This window comes from Cricetulus griseus (assembly GCF_003668045.3).
Source record: "Cricetulus griseus strain 17A/GY chromosome 1 unlocalized genomic scaffold, alternate assembly CriGri-PICRH-1.0 chr1_1, whole genome shotgun sequence".
Taxonomy (NCBI): Eukaryota; Metazoa; Chordata; class Mammalia; order Rodentia; family Cricetidae; genus Cricetulus; species Cricetulus griseus.
The window spans coordinates 219,249,541-219,271,956 of NW_023276807.1; the positions used below are offsets into that span (position 1 = coordinate 219,249,541).

The 22,416-nt window shown below is 42.1% G+C and overlaps 1 protein-coding gene across 1 annotated transcript in view; it reads right to left on the reverse strand.

Moving 5' to 3' along the window:
* Positions 1–22,416, reverse strand: part of Msra (methionine sulfoxide reductase A) — a 328,455-nt gene that overhangs the window by 82,129 nt on the left and 223,910 nt on the right. The window contains exon 5 of the mRNA XM_027390343.2: positions 2,013–2,119. Within this exon, the coding sequence (XP_027246144.1) occupies positions 2,013–2,119 (107 nt within the window). The remainder of the gene's footprint in view (positions 1–2,012; positions 2,120–22,416) is intronic.

Genomic DNA, 22,416 nt, shown 5'->3' on the forward strand with positions numbered 1-22,416 from the left:
GATATGCATAACTGTGTCTAAGTGTATGTATCACATCTACATACAGATAGGTAGACAGATAACAAAATGGCAGATAGATGATATAGCTATAGATATAGATACATAGGTAATTAGTGTATGGATAATCAAAGATTTGTAAAAGACTTCATTTATATAAAAAACTTAGAAGAGTGATTGGCATTCAGCAGATACCCTTTTCCGTGGCTGCAATCCTACTAGGACTGTCTTTGCCATAATAAGGCTGTTTATGTATTGTGTGTCGCTCTGCTCACAATTTCTGTATCTAAAGTTGTCTTCCATGTGAGCAGAGTGATACACAACACATAAATAGCAGTTAGCAGTCTTTTCTCGCTAGGGAACAGAGCTGGTGGGAGAACAACACTGTGAATGGTAGCTTCTGATACTGCTTACACACTGTGATGATTAGCTTTAATTGTTGATTTGATACAACATGGAAGAGTCTAAACGAAGAATTGTCTACATTGGGTTGCCCTGCAGGCATGCTTGTGGGAGGCTGACTTAATTAAGTTCGTTATATGGGAAGACCCAGTCCACTGTGGGTAGCATCATTCCCTGGGCAGGGGGGGCCTGAACTGTATGAGACAGGACACAGCTAAGCATAAGCAGGTAGGCAGCATGTAGGCATTTATTTTTCTCTCTTTTTACTGTTTGCTATAAAATGGCTGACTGACTCAAGTTACTACATTGATTTCCCAGATCCTGTTTCCTGGTACCAACCATCTCAGAAAATTCTCACACACAAGCCCATTATCTTGAGCTTGCCACCGGTGCGACAGACATCATAATGGTCACCTAGGCACAGGTATATAGCTAGCCTCATTGCGCCCTCCCTGTGCCCACAGACACATCATGAGAGACTTTGGTTCCTGAAAATACAGATCTCTTGATATTGTAGTCTCCATAAAGGAATGTGAGAAATGTCACAAAATTCAGTGCAGACTCACAGAGGGAATCATGTATGGATAGCAGTGCCCCAGACTGCCTGCCATACCAGCAAGGTGATAACACAGCCTTACAAGATGAAAGGAGGTGACCTTCTCAACATCTCCCCCAGCCTATCTCCTATCACAGTGGAACTGATACATACACCTCAATAACAGACCATACATCTCAATAACAGACATGCCTCATCCTAGCCTTCCTCAATATCCTCTCTACCACCATGGTGGATGGCCCACACAGTTTACAGCACCAGAGCAGCTACTATCTCTATTGTTAAATCAGAAAATATCTTAATTAAAATTTGAGTATTATCACAGAACTCTAAACATTAAAGCAACTGAAGTGGTTTTTTGTTTGTTTGTTTTTTTAGAAAACCAAATCTCTACCGGAGATGTTTCTAAAAGATTACAGAAGTTAATAGTGAGAACTATTATTTCATGATGTAATGCATATATTTCTGATAAATGCTTTTATTATAATTAAGTTTACTGTTGCTGGAATTGGAGAGTGTATATCATGGGTTGATCTGTCTTCCAGAAAGGATCTATTGGAGCCTTAAGCTCTTAGAACATGACCTTATTTGGAGTTGGGTCTTCACAGAAGTCATCAAGTTAAATGAGGTTACTAGGGTTAGCCTGAATCGAACAGAAATGCAGGACTGAACATAGAAACACACAGAGAGGGAAGATCATGTGACATTTACAGGAAAAAGTCTGGACTAGTCCTTCCTTCAAGCCCCAGAAGAAGCTCCCCTTGTCACCGCTTTGATTTCAGATTCCAGCTCCAAAACCAAGACAACAATGCCTGTTAAACAGATACCACATATTCACTGGGATGAGTTGATTTTAAGGACAAATACACACAGGCCCACTCTTAGAGTCTTATTACACACATTTCTTTGGTACAATGGCTCTGCTTGGAGGCTAGCAGAAATGGCCAGAATGTATGCCTTGGAGTATGGTCCCAAGTGAGCAGAGTCAAACATCCCTTCAACAATGAGCAAGCCGAGGTCACACTGACCTGAACAGGCCAAATCTAGGCAGCCCTACCTTCTGGTATTCCTCCTTGGATCTCAGGGCTGTTTCCATCTGTGCTTTGGAGGTGGGATAGACTGCCGATCGGTACTGGGTGCCATAGTCATTGCCTTGGCGCATCCCTGAGGGCCAGAATAGAGATGATTAGGACAACAGTGTTGCCATCAAATGCTGAAGGATAGAGATATTTTTCCAAGAGGTTGTTGTGACCAGTCTTACTAAGTGCTTATTTTAACTTTATCTTGACGTCAGTTTCTTGAAATGAGTATGAAACTGTGGTGGTCTGAATAAGTATGGCCCCCAGATACTCATGTGTTTGAATGCTTGGCCCATAGGGAGTGGCACTACTAGGAGATGTGGCCTTGTTGGAGGAAGTGTGTCACTGTAAAAAGAGGTGGGCTTTGACATTTTATAAGCTCAAGCCACAACCAAAGTGAGACAAGGCTCTTCTGCTGCCTGCAGATCAAGATGTAGAACTGCCAGCTCCTTCTCCAGCACCATGTCTTCCTGCGTGCCATTGAGCTTCCTGCCATGATGATAATGGAATAAACCCCTGAAACTGTACGCCATCCCCAATTTGATATTTTCCTTTCTAAGAGTTGCCATGGTCATGGCATCTCCTCACAGCAATAGAAACCCTAACAGAAATATCTGTTTTAATTATAATGAAGGAGTCTGGAGAGTTGGCTTGGTGGTTAAGTGAGTGTATTGCTTTTACAGAGGACCTGAGTTCATCTCCCACCCCACCCCCCATGTAGGGTGGCTCACAACCTGTAACTTCAACTCCAGGGGGCTCCTATGCCCCTGTGGGCACCCACACTCAGCATTCACATACCCTCTTACCCGAGTGCATATAATTTTAAAAACAATAAATCTTTAATCAGAACAAATATCTCTGAACTTAGATAAATTTATCACAGTCCTGGATCATATTAGATACTCCATAAACAATCATTTTACACGCAAACACTTAAATAATAATTTAGTCATTTATTACTATGATGCATACTGTGTTGGGTGGGGTGCTCTGGGAGAGTCAGTTCTCCACCATTGCAGCAAATACCCGTGAGAAATCCAGTTGTGAGGAGGAAAGGATAGTTTTGGCTCCCAGTATCAGAGTTTTCAATCCATGGCTGCAGTGCACCATGGTCTATGCTGAGGCCGCACGCCATCACCAGCTCATAGTGGAGTGGGTTGCTCACCTCACAAACTAGAGGAAGAGGAGGGGCCGAGGTCCTAATATTCCCTTTAAGAGAATGCCCCCAAGGACCTAACCTCCTTCCACCACGCCCTGTCTCCTAAAGGTCCTACCACCTACCAATAGTACCATGAATTGAGTGGTGAGTCTCCAACACACCCACATGGAGGGGGGACACACAGCAGAGAGGGAACAGCCAGCCCCTCCAGTGTTTTGAGGATATGCATGTCTCTGCATAGGTAATATTTAAATGTATTCTATCTCTAATGTTTTATAATCACTATAGTTAAGACCAAGGGCCCAGGGATACAGGGAAACGGAAGATTATTTATTTACATATTTGCAAGTAAGAGAAATGTCTATAGTACATTTTGCCCAACATTCTGATAAAAAGGAACTCTAGAGGCGGGGAGATGGCTCAGTGGGTAAGAATGCTTGCCGACCAAGTATGAGGACCTGATTCAGAATTCGCAGCGAGCCTCCCACACACATGAAAGTCTTATGTAGCTGTGCATGCCTGTAACCTCAGTGGTGGTGGCGGCGGCGGTGGGGAGGGGGGAGAGAAACAAGAAGGTCACTGGTGTCTAGCAGCCTAGCTACTGGGAGGGACTCTGTCTCAAGGAAACAAGATGGAGAGAGATAGACCAGGGCACCTGATGTCCTCTGACCTCCACACACATACACACATATATGCACATATGTGGCACTCACATTCACATGCACACCTGCTGTGATGGCTAGTTTTAACTGTCAACTTGACACAATCTAGGATTACCTGAAAAAGAGTCTCACTGAGGAACTGTCTAAACTGATTGGCCTGTGGACGTGAGTGTGAGGAATGTTCTTGTTGGGTTAACTGAGTGGGAAGAGCTACCCTGAATGTGGGTGGCTACCCCCTCCCCAGACTGAATGACAAGGAGAAGAGTCAGCTGAGCTGGCAGGCAGGCAGGCATTGTCTCTGCTCTTGACTGTAGATGTGAATGACTGCTTCCAGTTCCTGCTACCTTGACATCTCCACAGTGATGAGCTGTAACCTTTCAGAATTGCATGCTAAAATATACTCTTTTCCTTAAATTGGTTATCTCAAGGTATTTTATCAGAGCAAAGAAAGGGAATCTAATACACACATACCTTCTACACACACACACACACACACACACACACACGGACTCTGAGATTTTAATTTAGTAGAGTAACTCAGGATAAAACTACACAACTGTATCAGATGTTGATAAGAATTTCAAATTGATGAGTTACTCACATCTCGTTTTACCTATTTGTCCTTGTTCTCCTAGATTTCTCTGCTTCTCCCTTCCTTAACTGTCTCCACAGCAGCAATTCTCTGACTGAAGTCCTTCAATCATCCTAACAATTCTGCCACCATTGGCTTTTTCCCTTGTCCTTCTCACTGCTAAACTCAGCTGCCCCTTCCCTGCCCTGAGCCCTCCAAAATGGCAGCTCCCTCATTCATGCTTACAATCTGCACAGTTGAGTCTTCAATCCTCATCCCTTTCAGACTTTGGTCATACAGTTCCACATTCCTGCTAGCATTCATGTGACTAGGCCCTTGGTCCTGTTCTCAGCCCACTGTTTCTCTCTTACTGGTCTCATTTTTGTCTTGCTCTCTGACACAAGTGGTTCTCCTTCCAACCTGGAGTAATCAATGTTTTACTGACACCTCTGAACTTTCCCTTTGTTTGCTGCAGCCTTCACCACTGCCTTCCACCCTGTGGAGATCAATACACCAGAGATTGTAGTGGTAAAACTCTTCCCAGAAACAAAGTCAGGGACATCACTTTCAATATCCTCACTCTTAGAGCAAAACAGGATGAAAAAAGTGAGCATACTATGTAATTCCCTTTTATAGAACATATTCATTTTCGCAGCTTTTATGTTAGACTGAGAGTATCTACTTGTTGAGTATCTTTAAGTTTTATAAGGGCCAACATGTTGACCAGCTCTTCTCTATGTATTATTCCTCAAAAGTGCTTTCAAAACATAAATCAAAGCTGCCTTCAAAGAATCCATTGAGTTAGTATATAAATGTGTTCGACTCTTAAGTATTAAGTCTCAGCACCCCAGGAGGTAACATTGAAAAGCGCATCTTGGTTGAGTGTCAACTTTCCATTAGCTCTTGTCTACCAGGAGCTAATAAGCTGCCAGCTAGGGAGAGTGTTAACTAGGTCATGGGGGAAGGGGGGCACAAAGCTCACTTGGGCTCTTTTCAAGATGGAGGGAAAGTGAAGAAATCAATTAATATCTTTAAAGTAAAATCTAAGTGTTTTTAATGACAGACAACTGAACTGCTAAAATGCACTGGGTGCTCTCTCTATAGAGATGCTTCAGTCTCTGTACTGCTCACATCCTGAGCTAGATGATCCTCAGTCCTTGGGCTGCCCTACGCATCCTAGGACACATAGTAACATCCTCAGGCTCTATTCACTGATGCCCACCCAGTTGTAACATGCAAAATTATCTCTACACATTGCTACTTGTCCCCTAGGTGGCAAAACTGCCTCTGTTTGAGACCTGTTCCTTTATATTAATGGACCATAACTTCCAATATCATTATGTGCAGCCTTCATGTTCAAGGCAGCTGAGCGAAGCAATGGGAAGAAGTGGGAGCCACAGGAGGGGAGAAACCAACAACTACAGAGGAATCATGGAAGTCTTCCATGTCCATATTTATGTCTGTACCCACTAACTTCCATGGATGCTAGTGTGGTTTTGTTTTCATTTTAGTTTTTAGTATTTCATTTACAATTCCACACACATGTTGCATGCTGACTTTCTTAGAATTCCAGAGAATGGAGGTTTGCATAAGAGAATACAAGATATGCTTTAATTTGTTTTTGTCAAAAAGCATTTTTAATTGAATATATTGTCCATATACTACATTCTGATCTTGCTTTCCCCCTTCCTCATTTCACCCCAGATCCTCTCCCTATCTCCTCACACAAATTAAAAAAATAGGATAATAAAAACAAAGAAAAGGCACAAGACATACACATACACAGGGCAAATACAGGTATACACATACAAGAAAATAAGACCCATAATGATACTAAATTGGAAACCATAATACACAAGTAAAAGGCAAGTAATATAAAAAAATAAATAAATACTCCAACAAAGTAATATGAAAGAAAAAAATCACAAATCCACCACTGAGCTCATTTTCTGTCAGCATCTACTACTGGGCACAGGGCCTGACTTTAAGTGTGGTTTGTATACCCAGTTAGACTCCATTGTAGGAAAACAATGTTTCCTCTGCTAGTAGTTGTCAGTTGGAGGTAATTTCCCAGTTATGAATGGGAGCTCATGTCTACTCTCTCCTCTTAGCACTAGAACCCTGTCTGGCTTGAATCTGTGCAGGCCCTGTGCATGCTGCCACCGTCTCTGTGAGTCTACATGTGTGTCATTCCTGTTGTGTCTGGAGGACACAGTTTTCTTGGTATCATCCATCCCTTCTGCCCCTTACACTCTTTCTGCCTCCTCTTCCAAATAGTTTCCTGAGCCCTGAGGGGAGGGGTTTGATGAAGACATCCCATTTAGGACGGAGGGTCCCAAGTCAGAATTTTAAGTGACATTTAAGATCTAAAACAGCACAGGCATTGGTGGCACACAACTTTAATCCCAGCACTCGGGAGGCAGAGGCAGTAGGATCTCTGGTCTACAGAGGGAGTGCCAGGATAGGCTCCAAGGCTACACAGAGAAATCCTGTCTTGAAAAACCAAAAAATAAATAATCTAAAACAATAGACGTGGGGTAAGTAAAAATTAAAATTAGTGTGTATACAGTTTTGATATAAGGCTCTCAACATATAAATAAAACTACAAAACGTCTTTTTTTGCTTCCTATTTACAAGTCTGGGCAGGAGAAAAGAGAAGCATTAAAGAGGCGCTGGTGACCAGTGTGGCTACCACCCTGCCCAAGAATCTCTGTGCATCTCTCCTGTCTCATGGCGCTCATGAGAACAGCATTCACGTTACCAGGGATAAAAACAAAGATGCTGAAGCAAGATAGAAATGTGCTTCTTTTTTAGCTGACTAAGTGAAGCTTTCCTGAAGTTGGGAATCGGTGGTTCATGGTCACTGGGGACTTAGATTTCTTTTCACTCAATTGTTTTTAGCACATGGCTTCACTCTCAAGGACAAACATCATCTTCCGGTCCTGTAACCACCATGACCAAAGTGCAGACTAAGAGAAGGAAGAAGGAGGAAAAGTGAATGGATGAAACCTCTCACTTCCTACATCTTTATTAATTTATTATTATTATTATTATTATTATTATTATTATTATTTATTACATATGTCTATAACCTGTGTGGACAGATATGTGCCATGGGGTATATGTGGAAGGCAGAGAACAACTTTGTGGAATCAGTTCTCTTCTTCCACCTTTATGTGAGTTCTGGGGATCAAACTCAGGTCTCCAGGCCTTCATGGCAAGTGCCTTCACCCACTGAGCCACCAGCCTGCCCTGACTTCTTCTATCTTTAAACAGCCTTCCTAGAAATTTCACACTGCACTATTAGTTATATCTTATTGGTCAGAACCTGGTCACATGGCCGAACCTCTCAAACTCCATTCACTCCACTATGCTTGGGCCACATCCTAACTAACTTCCCTTTCCCTGTCTACTTCTGTCATTTACTTATAGATTCTCCACTCGAGCCCTTGGTCCTCCTCCAGTCACAGGCACTGAATTCCTGCCTCAGGCTCTGCATCAGAGAAGCTAATCGACTCCATGATAGTCACTAGTTTGTTCTCATTCAAACTAATTTACTGCCCACCTTTGCATTATACTGTTTCTTACATTCTGTGACTCTCAAGAAAGTCCTTGGTCCTGTATACTACCCTGACCTACTTGCAATGGTGCATCTATGTTCTGTGGTTGACTCCTGTAGCATGGGAAGGGGCTTAGAGGCTATGGCTATCTCCAGTATTCTGAACACCTCCAGTTGCTTCTGCAAAATCTATCTCAGTGAAAAGTAAAACTGCAGAAAAATGGCTTAGAACTTCAGTCATTTGATACACATGGAAAAACTGGTCTTCTATCCCTTGTTTGTGAACTGACTCACTTAGTTTGTCTCCACAGAGATGGCATTGAAAGCCACCAGCACACCTCAGTGACACAGATCATAGCTCACACAGTTCACTCCAGTGTTGCCTCCTTCTGGCTGCTGGGAAACAGGAGAGGACACCACAGTGCTCCAGCATTCTCCACCAGGTCATTAGCATCTCTCCCTCACAGTGACACACGGCTTCTTACTGTAACCCAAGAGCTCTTCTTGACACACCTGGCCTTTCTCTCAGGTGTCTGAGATGAACCCCATGAATATTGAACAGTCTCACTTTACCTGACTGAAAAATTAATTCTGTCAATTTTAACTGACAGCTCATTTTAAATTTAAAATGATGAGATGAATGGATAGCCCTTGTTTCATCACAAGGGAGTTAGAGAGGGCATCAAAATAACTAACAAAGCCTGGTGAGATGGCTCAGCCAGGAAAGTGCCTTCTGCACTAGCATGAGGACCTGGATTTCATCTCTAGTATCTACCAAAAAGCTGGACACACATGTAACCCCAGTGCTAGTGGGATGGAGACAAGTGGACTCCTGGAGCTCACTGGCTGACTAGCCTAGTCTAATTAGTGGTCCCCAGCTTTCAGTCAATAAGCCTATCTTTATTAAAAGGACTAACACTTGAGGTTGTCCTTTGGTTTCCACATGCATGCATGTGCACACAAACTAGAACAGACTAGCAGAGATCACCACAGACCATCAATGATCACCACAGACCACCACAGAGCAGCAGTGATTACCACAGAGCAGCAGTGATCACCACAGACCACCACAGAGCAGCAGTGATCATCACAGACTAGCACAGACCAGCAGAGATCACCACAGACCATCACAGAGCAGCAGTGATCACCACAGAGCAGATGTGAGCTTTTCAGGATGTTTACAGAAACAATATCAAGCATAAACAGATAGCATAAAATAGAGAAAGTGAGCTAGCTGTGCATTGGAAACCATGCATCTACTACTCTCTTCTGCTGACTATAAATGGGATCTGACAGGTGCTTCAAGCCCCTACTGCCTTGATTTCTCTGTCATGACGGATTGCACCTTGGACTGTGACATAAAATAAGCTTTTCTGCCTTAAGTTGCTTTTGTCAGACTATTTCAACACAGCAACAGGAAATGAAACTAAGACTCAACACAGAGAAGTATATAAAACACATGTACCAAAGCACATAAAACATAGCACAAGATTTACCAAGCATACACTTTGATGTTACAGTAAGATAACAGTATCATCATTCATTATTATGAAGGGAATGCTCGGATAAAGACCACCAACATAAAGAAATGGAGTACCACTGTCCCCCATGTGTTCCTTCTAATGAAAGTGCCTGGCCGGGCATTGGTGGCGCATACCTTTAATCCCAGCACTCGGGTGGCAGAGGCAGCCCGATCTCTGTGAGTTCGAGGCCAGCCTGGTCTCCAGAGTGAGTGCCAGGATAGGCTCCAAAGCTACACAGAGAAACCATGTCTCGAAAAAACCAAAAGAAAAAAGAAAAAAAGAAAGAGAAAAAGAAAAAAGAAACTGCCTTCTAGCTTAGGTTGACCTAGTTTTGAAATTTATACAAATGAAACTATACAGTGTTTTCAATCTCACATTTCTTCATTCTGTGGTTTGAGAACATCTCTTGAATGAGTACCCACCACCATGAATGCATTTATCCTGTGATGAGCATGACCAGCCAAGACTGACAACAACATTGTCAACATGTACTCTGCTCCACATATACATGAGATATTTATGGGTACACTCCTAGAAATGGAGATGTTTGTCAGCGGGGTTTGCACGTCTTCAGTGTAACTGCATGTAAGCCACTCTCTAGACCAGTGGCCCTGATTTACAAAACCCATGTTCCTCCATTGAGAATCCAGAAGCTCTGAGAACCTGCCAATTCGAGGAATGTGCTCCAGTCTGATACTCTACTTTCTATCAGTCAGCTCAGTTCATGACACAATCTCATTTGATCTTAATTTGCATTTTCCTAATTGATAACCACGATGTTTTTAATTTTATGCTTCTCCACTGCTATTTAAATACCTTGGCCATATTCTGTCGCAGCAATCTGTGTTTCTTAAAAAAAATCTATTTCATTTACTTTAAATACTCTGGATATAAACCCATTATTAGATATAATCTCATTAAAGAAAATTGGCATTTTCTTTACAATGGTTTGGTTTGTTTAGTTTTTTTATTTATATTTAATTTATGTGTAGGAGTGTTTGCCTTTATGTGTGGATGTATACCTGGCATCTTCCTGGTGTCTTCAGAGGTCAGAAGAAAGTGTAGATCCTCTGCAACTAGAGTTGCAGGTAGTTGTAGGCCATCATGATGTAGTAAGAACTGAACCGGGGGTCCTCTGTAAGAGCAGCAAGTGCTCTGAACTGCGGAGCCATTTTTGCAGCCCCTACAATGCTTTATGACAAGCCAAAATTTTGAGATGGTTGAATTTATCAAACTCATTTGCCGTTTGGTTATTACTTTTAGTGTCTTTTATAGGAAATTCTTCCAGACCCAACATCACAATGATGTCATTCATCTGAAGGTCTGCATATTTTACTTTTGGCATTTAGGTCTTAAATGTACAAGGAACTGGTTTTTGTGCACGGCATGAGGCAGAAACTCAACTGATTTTTTCTCCTGTAAGAAAAGCATCTTTATTAATTCAGAAGTCCCCTCCCCAGAGTTCTGAAGCTGCAGAGGTGTCAGTTGTCGCCTCTGTGCTCAGGAACTCCACTGCTTACTTCTCTTCTGCGGGGTCTGTTTATGTGCCCCAGCATCAAGCTCACAGCAGTCTAACAGGCGCTGTTTTACAGTGATTCGGGACACACGGAAGAAAACGTTCCCTGTGTTCTTGTTGTTACATAAGAAAACATTTGCTTTTATGAATACTGAAATTTTTTTTCAAGTCTGAAGAAGGAGGGGTAGAGGAAGAGGAGGGAATAGTAAAAACAGCAACATCATGGCAGCAGGACTGTAGGGGTTTCACTGAGGTTTTTACTAAGTTTAGAAAATAGTCTAAGAGGAATGGCACACTTGAAAGCTAGTTACTGGATCTTCCAGCTGTCCCATGGCTAAATGAACTTTATTTGAGATTTATTAGCAGCACCTCTCTTCAAGGAACCTCTTTCTAAAATTCTCATGGCTAAACCTAATAGTTTACTTGTTGCTCATGCAAAGTTCATTTGGTAAAAAGGGCTGCTAACCCCTCCTGCTTGGGGGCCTGTGGGGCCTAGGCTGGTGGGAGCTGATGTGTCTTTGGTAGGTTGCTTCCCTGGGTTGTTCATGTTCAGAGTTCAAAGTCCAGGCAGGAGTTTTAGGAGCTAAGATCTGAAGTAGAAGGTATTATTTCTGCTACATTCCATTGGCCAGAACACAGTCACATGGCCACCAGGAAAAGGGAAAATCCCAGAGAGCTGGGGAGAAGTGAGCATTATTCAGTCATTCTCTCCTTGACTTCAGTCTGAATGAGGACTCCCACACACCCCAGTACAAGGCAGAGTAGAGGTTGCCATAGAACTGGGGCTGGTAGCTCAAGCATCTAATCTTAGGACTTATGAGTTTGAAGGCAACTTGGGCTACATGATAATGAGTTCCAGGCTGGCCCAGGCCACAGAGTGAGATCAAAAATAAAACAAAACAAATTGCAAACAAACAACAAAAAAACCCACAGTAGTTGCTCCAACTTGCTGCAGTTTCTGAATATTTCACTGTTCAGTAGTGTGTGTGCACAGTGGGCCTTTGTAGAGACTCCTTTCCATGCTTTGTCACTTATGAATTCGAAATTGTGTTGAATAACTTGTTGCATTGACTCTGGTAGCCATGTTTTTGTTTTAATCTGTACATAAAACACTCTGTCCAGTTTCCCCGGTTAATACTGAAATGCTAAACCATGTGCCGGGGAATCTATCTGATTACAGATGTGTCTTCAAAATGTCACTGATTTCAGTTTGCTAACAGTCCACTGAGGATCTCTGCATACATCTTCCTCGGTAAGATGGTCCTGGGATTTTGTTTTCTCGTGTGCTCAGATTTGGGTATCAGGATTACATGGAGGCAAGAAACAAACCTCTGTTCTCTTCAGCGCTGGGAAGACATCCCACAAGACAGCAATGGTTTCTCTCATAAATGTTGATAGAACTCACTGAAGCTCATCTCAAATACTGATTCAAAACTTTAGCCATACCAGGCTGATTTCATTTTGCTGGGTTCTTTTTTTTTTTTTAACTTTCCTTTTATTTATTCTTTGTGTCCTTCACATCATGTTGATCCGATTCATTTCCCCATCCCTTCACATCCACCCTCTGCCCCTGAAACTGAACCCCCAAAAAATTTAAAAGGAAAACAATTAAAAATCTCATCATGGAAATAAACCCTTTTGTCCATATATCTTTTACTTGTAAGTATTCACTGCAGAGTCATTGGTCTGGTTCAAGGCCCCTGGTTTCTATTACCCTATTGATGCTGGATCCTCATTGAGACTCTTCTGGGATATCCTGTTGTTGCCCTGTGTTGTGGAGCTTTGGGTCTGTGGGTCAAGTCCCTTCCCATGCTCCAGCAGATCATAGATGGGGTGGATGCTGGAGTGGGCCAACTCATAACCCTGGTTCTGGACATGAGTAGTTGCAGAGTTGGGCAGCCTTCTAGCTCTCCCCTGTCCCCACCACCAGGGTGAACTCTTCAGCATTGCCAAGACTAATTCACCCCTTGCAGCAATGAGCAAGGGGTGGGGCCAGTTCTCCTGCTTTCATGCCCTCAGGGTCAGCTCTCCCCCACCTACACTATCAGGGTCAGCTCTACTGTGTTGCCCCGGCAAGTGCTGCAGCTGGTGAGGGGCAGGGATAGCCCTCCCACTCTTATGACCATAGAGCCAGCTCCTCTGTCAGTCTTAGGCCTTGATGGGTGGGGGCTGGGAGAGAGGACATCTCTCTTCCACCTATGCTGCCACATGTCAGATGAGTAATGGGGACAGCTCTCCCTTGCTTGCAACATCAGAGCTGGGTCACCCACACCTCTGACAACAGGGACAGCCAGCTCTGCTGTGCTGCCCAGGCGAAGAGCAGGGTCCACTTTCCTGAGTGTTGCAGCCAGCAAAGGGGAGGGTCATACTGCTCCTCTGTTGCAGGCAGTAAGTAAGTGATGGGAACAAGGGTGGCAGCACAATAGAGCCAACCCTTTTAGCAGAGATGTGGTGAACCAGCCTGAAGTTGTAAGCATGGGAGAGCTGCCACCACTTCTGGGCCGGGCCTGCTCACTCACACCTCCACTAACAGGGTTGGCTCTACTGTGCTGCCCTGGTGAGGTTCAGGGCCTGCTCTCCAGAGTGTTATAGCTGCAGGGACAACTCTCCTGATCTTGTGACCTCAGGGCCTGCTCTCCCACTTGCCTCAGGCATTGATTGGCAGGAGGGGGAGAGCATCTTCCCCCTGCCAGTGCCACCACTAGACAGATGAGAAATGGGGATAGCTCTGTTGGGCTTCTATTTTTAAGAGGTTTGTTTTCAATGTAACTTATTTCTCCAGTTCATTGCTCTAGATGTCTTCCAAGTCTGGAAATATCTCCAGTGTCTACAATGAGATTCCTGTTTTTTTTTTTTTTAAAAAAAACAAAAAAAACAAAAAAAAAAACAAACTTCTTCATACTGGGGATCCCTGCATTGTTTTTTTTTTTTTTTTTTTTTTTGGTTGTGAGCCTAGCCTTTAACCTCTGAGCCATCACTCCAGCCCTCTGCCTTGTTTTCTTTTTATTGACAGACTTTACCAACATTTTACCAGCACATGAATTTGGAAGGCCTTGACTTTCATGGTCATCACTGCTGCTGATTTGAGCTCCATGTCATTGGCTTATGTTCTTAATTCTTTCTTTCCTACTGTTTGAGTTGTTTTTGTGGTTGGTGTCTTGTTTCTCAAGATGGATAAGCCTCTCTCTTCTCACAGATGAGTGTAAGAACTGTTTAGTCATGCCCTGTAAACTTGGGATATACAGTATCTGAATCATCACCTAATTAAAACATTTTCTAACCATTAATGATTTATCCTTAATAATTAGATTTGCTACTGATTTTACTCATCAGCACAACAAGAGGCAACTTTAAGGGGGGATTGATTTTTGGCTAGTGGTTTGAGGGGACACAGTCCCTTGAAGTGGAGAAAGACATGTGGCAGAACTTCCCATATCTGCTTACTTACCTAACTGTACATCAAGAGGCAGAGACAGGACATGAAGTGGGATAACACCCAAGTCTCAAGGCCCATGCCACAGTGAGCCACTTCCTCCTGCTAGCCCCTACCTCCAAAAGGCTTCACAACACTACATACAAAGCTACCTGCTGGGGATCAAGTGTTCAAACAGGAGAGGGCGGCACATATCCCATGCAAGCTACAAGGCTAAGATAGTTAGAAATTAAATTTTCTTCTTAATCTAAGAGGATTTTTCTGGATAATTCGCTCTTACTGATTTCTAGTAGAATAATGCAATGGTAAGAGAATTCTAGTCTATGGTGTTTTTTTTTTTTTTTTTAACCCTTTAGCCATACTGATCTTTTTCTGGCCTAGTATGTGTTCTGTGTATGAATGAGAAGACAGGCCACTGCTAGGTGCTTCATTTATGTTCAACAAGTTAAGACCTCTGAGCTGCTCATACCTTCTATGTCTTAGTAAGGACCCCAAACCCACATTTATGGTGTAGGAGAATTCTCTCAGAACATAGGTGTCTCCCTTCCTGTTTCTTTCTTTCTTGATCTGGTCATTCCTCACAACTTTCCAGTTGTTGTTTGTGATGTTTTTAGTGTGTTTTTAAATCTTTTACCCAACACCTTAAGTTGTTTTCAGTGTGTGAGCTGAACTGAATGGCCCAGTCTACCATTACTGAAGCATAGAAACTCCAGCTCTCACTAATACAATCAGCTCTGATCCACCCTTATCTAATTTAGGACATTATGTGAAGTGTAATAGTCCTTCTGACTTCATATTTTATTGCTAAAGTGCAAAGTTTTCAAATTATAAATGATGATGTAAAATGTGTGCCGTTGCTCTGAATGTTTCCAAAAGCCCAATTATCTTCCTCTTGCTAATCCTTAACAGCATGTATGAAATTGTAATGGACACTGCAGGAGTCAGTGCCACTGGCAGTGTGCAGCTGTTTCCAGTCACCGTAGGTCATGTCTCCTGCTCTCTGAAAGCATCGCTTAACAATGTGGAGTCACGTGTCTTACCAGAGGAGGAACACAAGGCTTGGAACTGAGCCATGGAGAATAAATTCCATCCTTGTCACATAATGGTAATGTACTAGCAGGCCCCAACCAAATCCTCTTGCCTCACTGGGGCAGTCTGTCCATCTGCAGAATGGGTCTAACTTTCATGGGTGCCTTTAAGAATCAAATATGGTTTTACATATGTAAGTTTCCAATCACCATGGCCAGCATAAAGATGGTCTTGATGGCCAGCACCAAGAGGTCTTGAATCAGTTTGGAGGTACCAGATCCTCACAACACCAAAAGGCAGAGCAAACTTGTTCCATGTGAGCATTCTATAAAAGAGACATTTGAGAGTGCAAACAGCCGGGGCATTGTGCATACATGTGTATGATGATACTATGCAGGGGAAGCACACTTGAGAGAACAATTAATAAAGAAAAAATACTAGGTTCTTTGTTTCATTTTTCCCAGTTCCCTGAAATTCTTAAAAGACTGAAGGCCCTTGCAGAATTCATAATGCTGGGTTTGAGCCACTTGTGCATTTTGTGTGTGTGCAGCTGTTCCCCCACTACAAGCATGCACATCTGCTCATTAGCAATACAATATAATTCCCACTGTCTAATTATTTGCAGATGATAGATTTCTTATACAGGGTCTAAAAAAAGGATAGTCCTTCAAAACTGGTGACTTATTTTTTTAAAAAAAAGACTAACTTAAAAGGGTCAGCACAATAAAGTTCAGATATTAATTTGGCAAGTTCAAATATACGTACACCAGCACTTAATTGCCCACTTGATGGGAAACAGGAGGAAAATGGGATTTTTCTCTCTGCAATTAATGTTTCCCAGTAGACAGCGTGGGAGGATCCATGGGGGAGACACTGGCTGCTCTTCCATGCACCTGGAAAGAGGCTATGGGGCAACAACACTGAAACACTTAGATTAATGTTCATGCAGAGAGTGTGTGTGAGGGAGACATGCAGGCCAGAGGGAATTGACTAGAGAGGTGGCATCCTTGGAGGTCTGGAGAGATGGCATGTTGGTGCATGTCTGCAAGCCTCGTGCTGGATGTGGAGGCTGAGATAAGTAGATACCCAGAACACTCTGGCCAGCCAGTCTAGCCAACCAGTGAGTTGACTCCAAAAAACAAAGTAAAAAGCCATGGACAGAACACCTGTTATAGACTTCTGGCCTCCACAAGTTTACCTACATCCACATGGATATATGTGCGCACGCACACACACATACACACACACACACACACACACACACACACACACACAGAGAGAGAGAGAAGAGAGAGAGAGAGAGAGAGAGAGAGAGAGAGAGAGAGAGCTCTCAGTATTTTCCAGACCTATGCATGAACTAAGGAACCCTACCTGGATGATAGCTGGTTGGCAGTCCAACCATGTTTACAGAGACCTAATACCTTGCTATCAGATGTAAGGTGGGGCAGAAGGGGTGAGGAGGAAGAAGAGGAGGAAGAATTGGTTCAGAGTTTTAAAAGTATATGGATGCTGCCAGGAGTAATTAGAAAAGGAGACAGGGAAAAGGGTGGCTAGATAAATAAAGCATGTAGAGAAAAGCTGGACTTTGTGAAAGAGCAGGACAGATGGGGCTCATATACCAACTTCCACAGGCAGTGGGGCTGCAGCCACTGTGGTCTGTCTACATCTGTGGGCTCTGTGGGCCTTGGAGTGGACAGTGGTATGTAGGAAATGGGGAAAAGCATAAGCATGGAACACGTGCACACTTCCCTGTTGTCAGGACCCCCTCAACAATTCAGCAGTCCAGCAATTTGCACAGCTCTCACACTGTGCCAGGAGATCCAGGCAATCTAGAGATGAGTTAATGTGTGCAGCAGCTTGAGCATTGGCCCTACACATTCTATGCTGTTCCCTACAAAGGACTTGAGCATCTAAAGGTTGTGTATGCTTGAGTTCTCATCTCTGAGTGGCAACTCCACATTCCCTGAATGTATTCTATGCAGGCACTGTGCTCTGGGCTGCAAACCAAATTTACTCCTACATCCTGACACACACCCACTGGATAAGAACTAGTTTCCAAACGCAGAAACTGAGGCCACTCCTTTGCCCAATGAGAAAACATTTCATGTGAAGCTGACCCTCTGAAGGAAAGAAATAATAAACAAATAAATATTGTGATGGCTAAGCTTGGTTGTCAACTTCCTACATCTGGGATCACCTGAAACACAAGGTGCTGGGAACTCCTGGGAGGAACTTTCTTGATGGAGTTATTTAAATGTGAGTGGCACCTTCCTGTGGCAGCACAGATAAAGGGACATGGGAGAAAGAAACTTGGCATTTTGTTGCTTTCCCTCTCTCTCACTGGCAAGTTCATCTACCCTGTTGCTGCAGCATTTCCAGACCAAGAAAACCCCTGAAAACGTATAATATGTTTGAATGTACTTAGGTGTTGAAGAAAGAAAAAATGGGTATAGATAGCCATTAAAATAAATAATTAGTTTAAAAATAATAAAGTTTTTTTTTTAAAAAAAGAGTAGTGTAAAGAAAATAAGCCATGTAAGGATGGGAAATACACAGGACATCTGGATCTTGTATTTTGTTTACTTTGAATAGTTTTGAAAGCCGATGAGCTAAGGGCAAACACTACTGAAAGATATGGAATTGTGGGGAAAAAACTACTAAATTAATCCAGCCTATATATTTTAAGGATGTCTTAACTTTAGAATGGAAGTCAAAAAATGTAAAACAATGGGGGAGAGGTTATGCTTTTGTTTCCACAGGAAACAAAAAGCTAGGGATTGCTTTAAAATGAATAAAAATCAGATTTGACCAGGGGAAACCTCCTGAAAACAATGGCTACAGACATGAAAGAAAATAAAACAAAACAAAACAGGTGATGGATAAGTTGGTCCCTCTACAAGGGAGACCTGATAAATCTTGTTGGCTACAGAGTCCTCATGACTTATTATTACACGCTATCCCTTCATATGTCATGGACAGAGATTTATATTAGTTTGGTTATGCAGTCCAAATGGACTTACAAAGTTGACAGATGCCTTTCACCTGCTCAAACAGAACAGAGAATTATCTTTAGCTGATTTGTGCACACTGCACATTCCAAACTTGTGTTCAGACATATGAATGTTTTAAGTTTGTGTGTTTAAAAAAAGGACCAAGCACCAATGAAGACAAGTAGCCCAGGAGATCCAGCTTCTCAGAATGCCTCTGTTACAGTTTCCTCAAAAATATGCATTCAGAACAACTTCAAAGCTGCTAGCTGAGATGGTCCAGCATTATAGACTACTCAAGCCAGGACTTCAAATGCCCTGAACTTTCCCATCACATGAAGACTGGACAACAACTAGCTCTCCCTTGTAATTGATGATTATCTCAATTTCCTCAGGGTCCCCTAAGGATGACTTTACCCCAGACAACACAAAATAGTCTAGAGAACACAATATCCACATTCCCAAGAGGTGGGGTGGATAGTTTTTAGCCATTCAGTGAGCTATGAATGTTTATCGTTATTTAGGGGGTTTGATTGCAGGTTATTATTGGTCATGGTCAGGGAGAAAACTAAGCAAAGGAGGTTAGATTCAGGGATCCCTTTCTTAAAAGATAAAAAGGGGGGATATAGAGATGATAGGATAAAAGGGTAGATTATTGAATCTACTTTTAAACTAAAGAGCAACTATTAATCTCAAATATTTTACATTGGTATGGATTTTCATATGTCAATACAAATTTGAGGTTATTTTTGCTGTATACATATTTTTTACTCTTATTTAAGATATTATACCTATACAGCTCATTTAAAAATATAATGTATAGTTCTAGCCATTGAAAGCTATTATTACAAACTATTTAGGATAATTAAAAATACAGGTTAGTAGTTAGTCATCTGTAACAATCAAACTTGTGGTCATGTTAGGTATGTTTTCAAGGTTAAACAGAGATATTTTGATGGCCTTGAAACATTTTAGAGACCTACAGAATACGACATTTGAGATGTTTTAATAATAAGACTTTTCATGACATTGAGACACATCTGCTCCCAGCAGCACCAATCTACTTCAAAAAAAGGATGATGGGTATTGAAGAACCTCCACATGGAGTTTGCTTTCATTTGTTGCAAAGTTAGCCACTGGGGGTAAAAAGACCTTACCTCAACTGTTCATAGTATGCTGTCCAAGTTAGATAAGCAGGACACAAAAGAAAGCGACTGCTGAACTTTGCCAAGACAAGGTAGGACAGACCTTCAAAGTTCCTGCTTCACAGAAGAGTCTGTTAGATATTTTCTGCCTTTAGGCCAAAGATGGATGCCCCAATATAACAGAGGAACCTTGGATGACTGTCCATGAAGCCAAATGTTTCTGTTGTTTCTACAGTTTAGGAAGTTGTTTGCTCTGCACTTCTTATTTACTCGGGTAAAATTCTACCTTTCTCAGGTCTCTGATGGTGTTTGAAGACTAGATAGTTATACTTGCTTTGTTATCAAACTCAGAAAAGAAACTTACAAAAGAGGAATAAAGTGTATAAGGTTGAGAGACATAAAAGCTTAAGTTGTTTGTCTAAAAAAAAATGTTTTAATGTCTGAAAAGATATTTTAGGATGGTAATACAAATTATGATAAAAATGTTTAGGTATAAAACATTGGATTCATCCAGGTAAAATAGATAATATTTTCTCTAAATTTTCCAAATACTAATAGACTGGACATTGTGAATATAATTCTTACCTGATAATTGTTCTTATTTCATATAGTTTTACTGTGTTATGGTTAAAACCTTTCCTTTTTATTTAGACAAAAGGGGGAAATGTTGCAGGATATTTGTTTGTACTGTGTGAAGATGTGTCACTGTGATTACCTAAATAAAAGCTGAGGGGCTTGAGAGATCGCTCAGTGGTTAAGAGCACTGGAGGATCTTCCAGTGTTCCTAAGTTCCATTCCCAGAAACCACATGGTGCCTCAAAACCATCCATAATGAGATCTGGTGCTCTCTTCCATCCTGCAGGTATACATGCAGGCAGAACACTGTATACATAATAAATAAATAAATAACTCTTTTTTAAAAAGCTGAATAACCAATAGCTAGGCAGGAAAGACTAGGTGAGGCTTCCAGGGAAAGAGAGGTACTCTGGAAAGAAGAGAAGTGGGGAGACACAAGAGAACATAAAGGGGGTTGGATGTACAGAATGAAAGAAAAGTAAAAAGCCATGTGGCAGAATGTAGATTAATGAAAGCAGGTTAATTTAAGCTATAAGAGCTAGCTTGGAACAAGTCTAAGCTAAAGGCCAAGCTTTCAAAGTAATACATCTCTGTGCCATTACTGGGACCTGGAAATCACAAAAGAAAGCCATACAAGAAAGCTTGCTACACCTTCTTTCTTCTTCTTTTCCATCTCTACCTGGTAGCTACTGAGACTTGCAGCCTTCTTGTCCTGTTGTTTTTCTTTCACATACTAATAAGACAGTGCTCAAACTTTCTCCTGAGTCTGTTTTTAAATTCTTCTATTAACAAGACTAAAAACTAATAAAAGGGAACTTTGATTTCTTTGGTAACAGAAGGATGTGCCAGGAAGGATTCCTGAGTGTGGCCAAGGAAGAAGGGAGCAATAATATATGTTCACATCGCTGGTACATGGCTGGGCCAGGCTCAAAGCTACAGATAGCATCACCACCCTGAATCCATACTCACACAGTATGTATGATTACAGATGTCTTGATCATGGAGCATTTTAATTAAAATTTTGGAGGACTCACAGGAGCTCACCATCAGTTTATTGTTAGAGCTGTCCTAGTGAGACTACAGGACAGGCTACTGGAAAAGAGAAGGCAATGAGGCTCAATGTGAACCCAAGTAACAGTAGATCAAGCAAGTCAGTTCTTGCCTGAAGAGCTCAGGCTGGGATGATGACTTGATACTTCTGTTCTGCAGTTCTGCAGTCCCTGTGGCTCACAATGGCTCCCTACTACATCCAAGTACATGACTGGGGGAGGAAGAAGAGGGGCGATCACAGAAACAACACAGTACTCATTGCACCCCCACACAGAGAAGGGTAAGGAAGAGGGGGAGGTGATGCTGAGATGGTAAATATCCTTCCTAGATAATATACACCCACTAATGTATATTAACTTGACCTTAATGCACCCACTAATGCCTCAGTAGTCAAACTTCCAATACATACCATACTTTCATGCTAAGGAATATGGATGTTTGAGTCTCTTTTAAAAGATATGTTTCATATCTGTGTATGACTGTAAGTTTGTGCACCATGTACATACCTGGTGCCTACTTAGATCAGAAGAGGGCATTGGATACCCTGGAGCTGGAGTTATGGACACTTGTGTGTCACCATGTGGTAGCTGGGAACTGAACCTGGGTCCTCTGCTCTTAATTGCTGAGCTATCTCTCCATCCCCAAAGTTTGAGTCTTTACTAATGGGTGCATGCCCATCTAAAATTATAAGCTATCCAAATGGAGAAACAGATACTGGGTCAATAGTTACTGTTAACAGGCCATGACTTTCAAATGATTATCTAGAAGATATTCTTGGCTTAGAGCTACAATGAGAGACCTGCAAATCCTACTGTGGGCTGACCTGGTCTAGTGGCCATGGGATGCATACTATGGCCAGGTGTTCCCTTTTCCCAGAGGTTGTGATGTTTAACAAAATGTGGCTTTCACTTTAGAGTAGAATTAAATCTGTAGTGGTAGTATTTATTGCACTCACTTAAAAAAAAAAAGGACATTGAAGCTATAACTGTTACCACAAAGGTCCTATCTGCACATTTACCATAGGAGAAGTCTGCTCCCTTCTAGAGCTAGGGAAAGAATATAGACTGAGATCCAGCAAACATGGGGCCCACCAACAGTGGGCAAATTTCTGAGGCCTTAGGAACCTTGCTTCTCCTTTCCCATTAAATGAGGATTCCAGACAAGATGAAGTG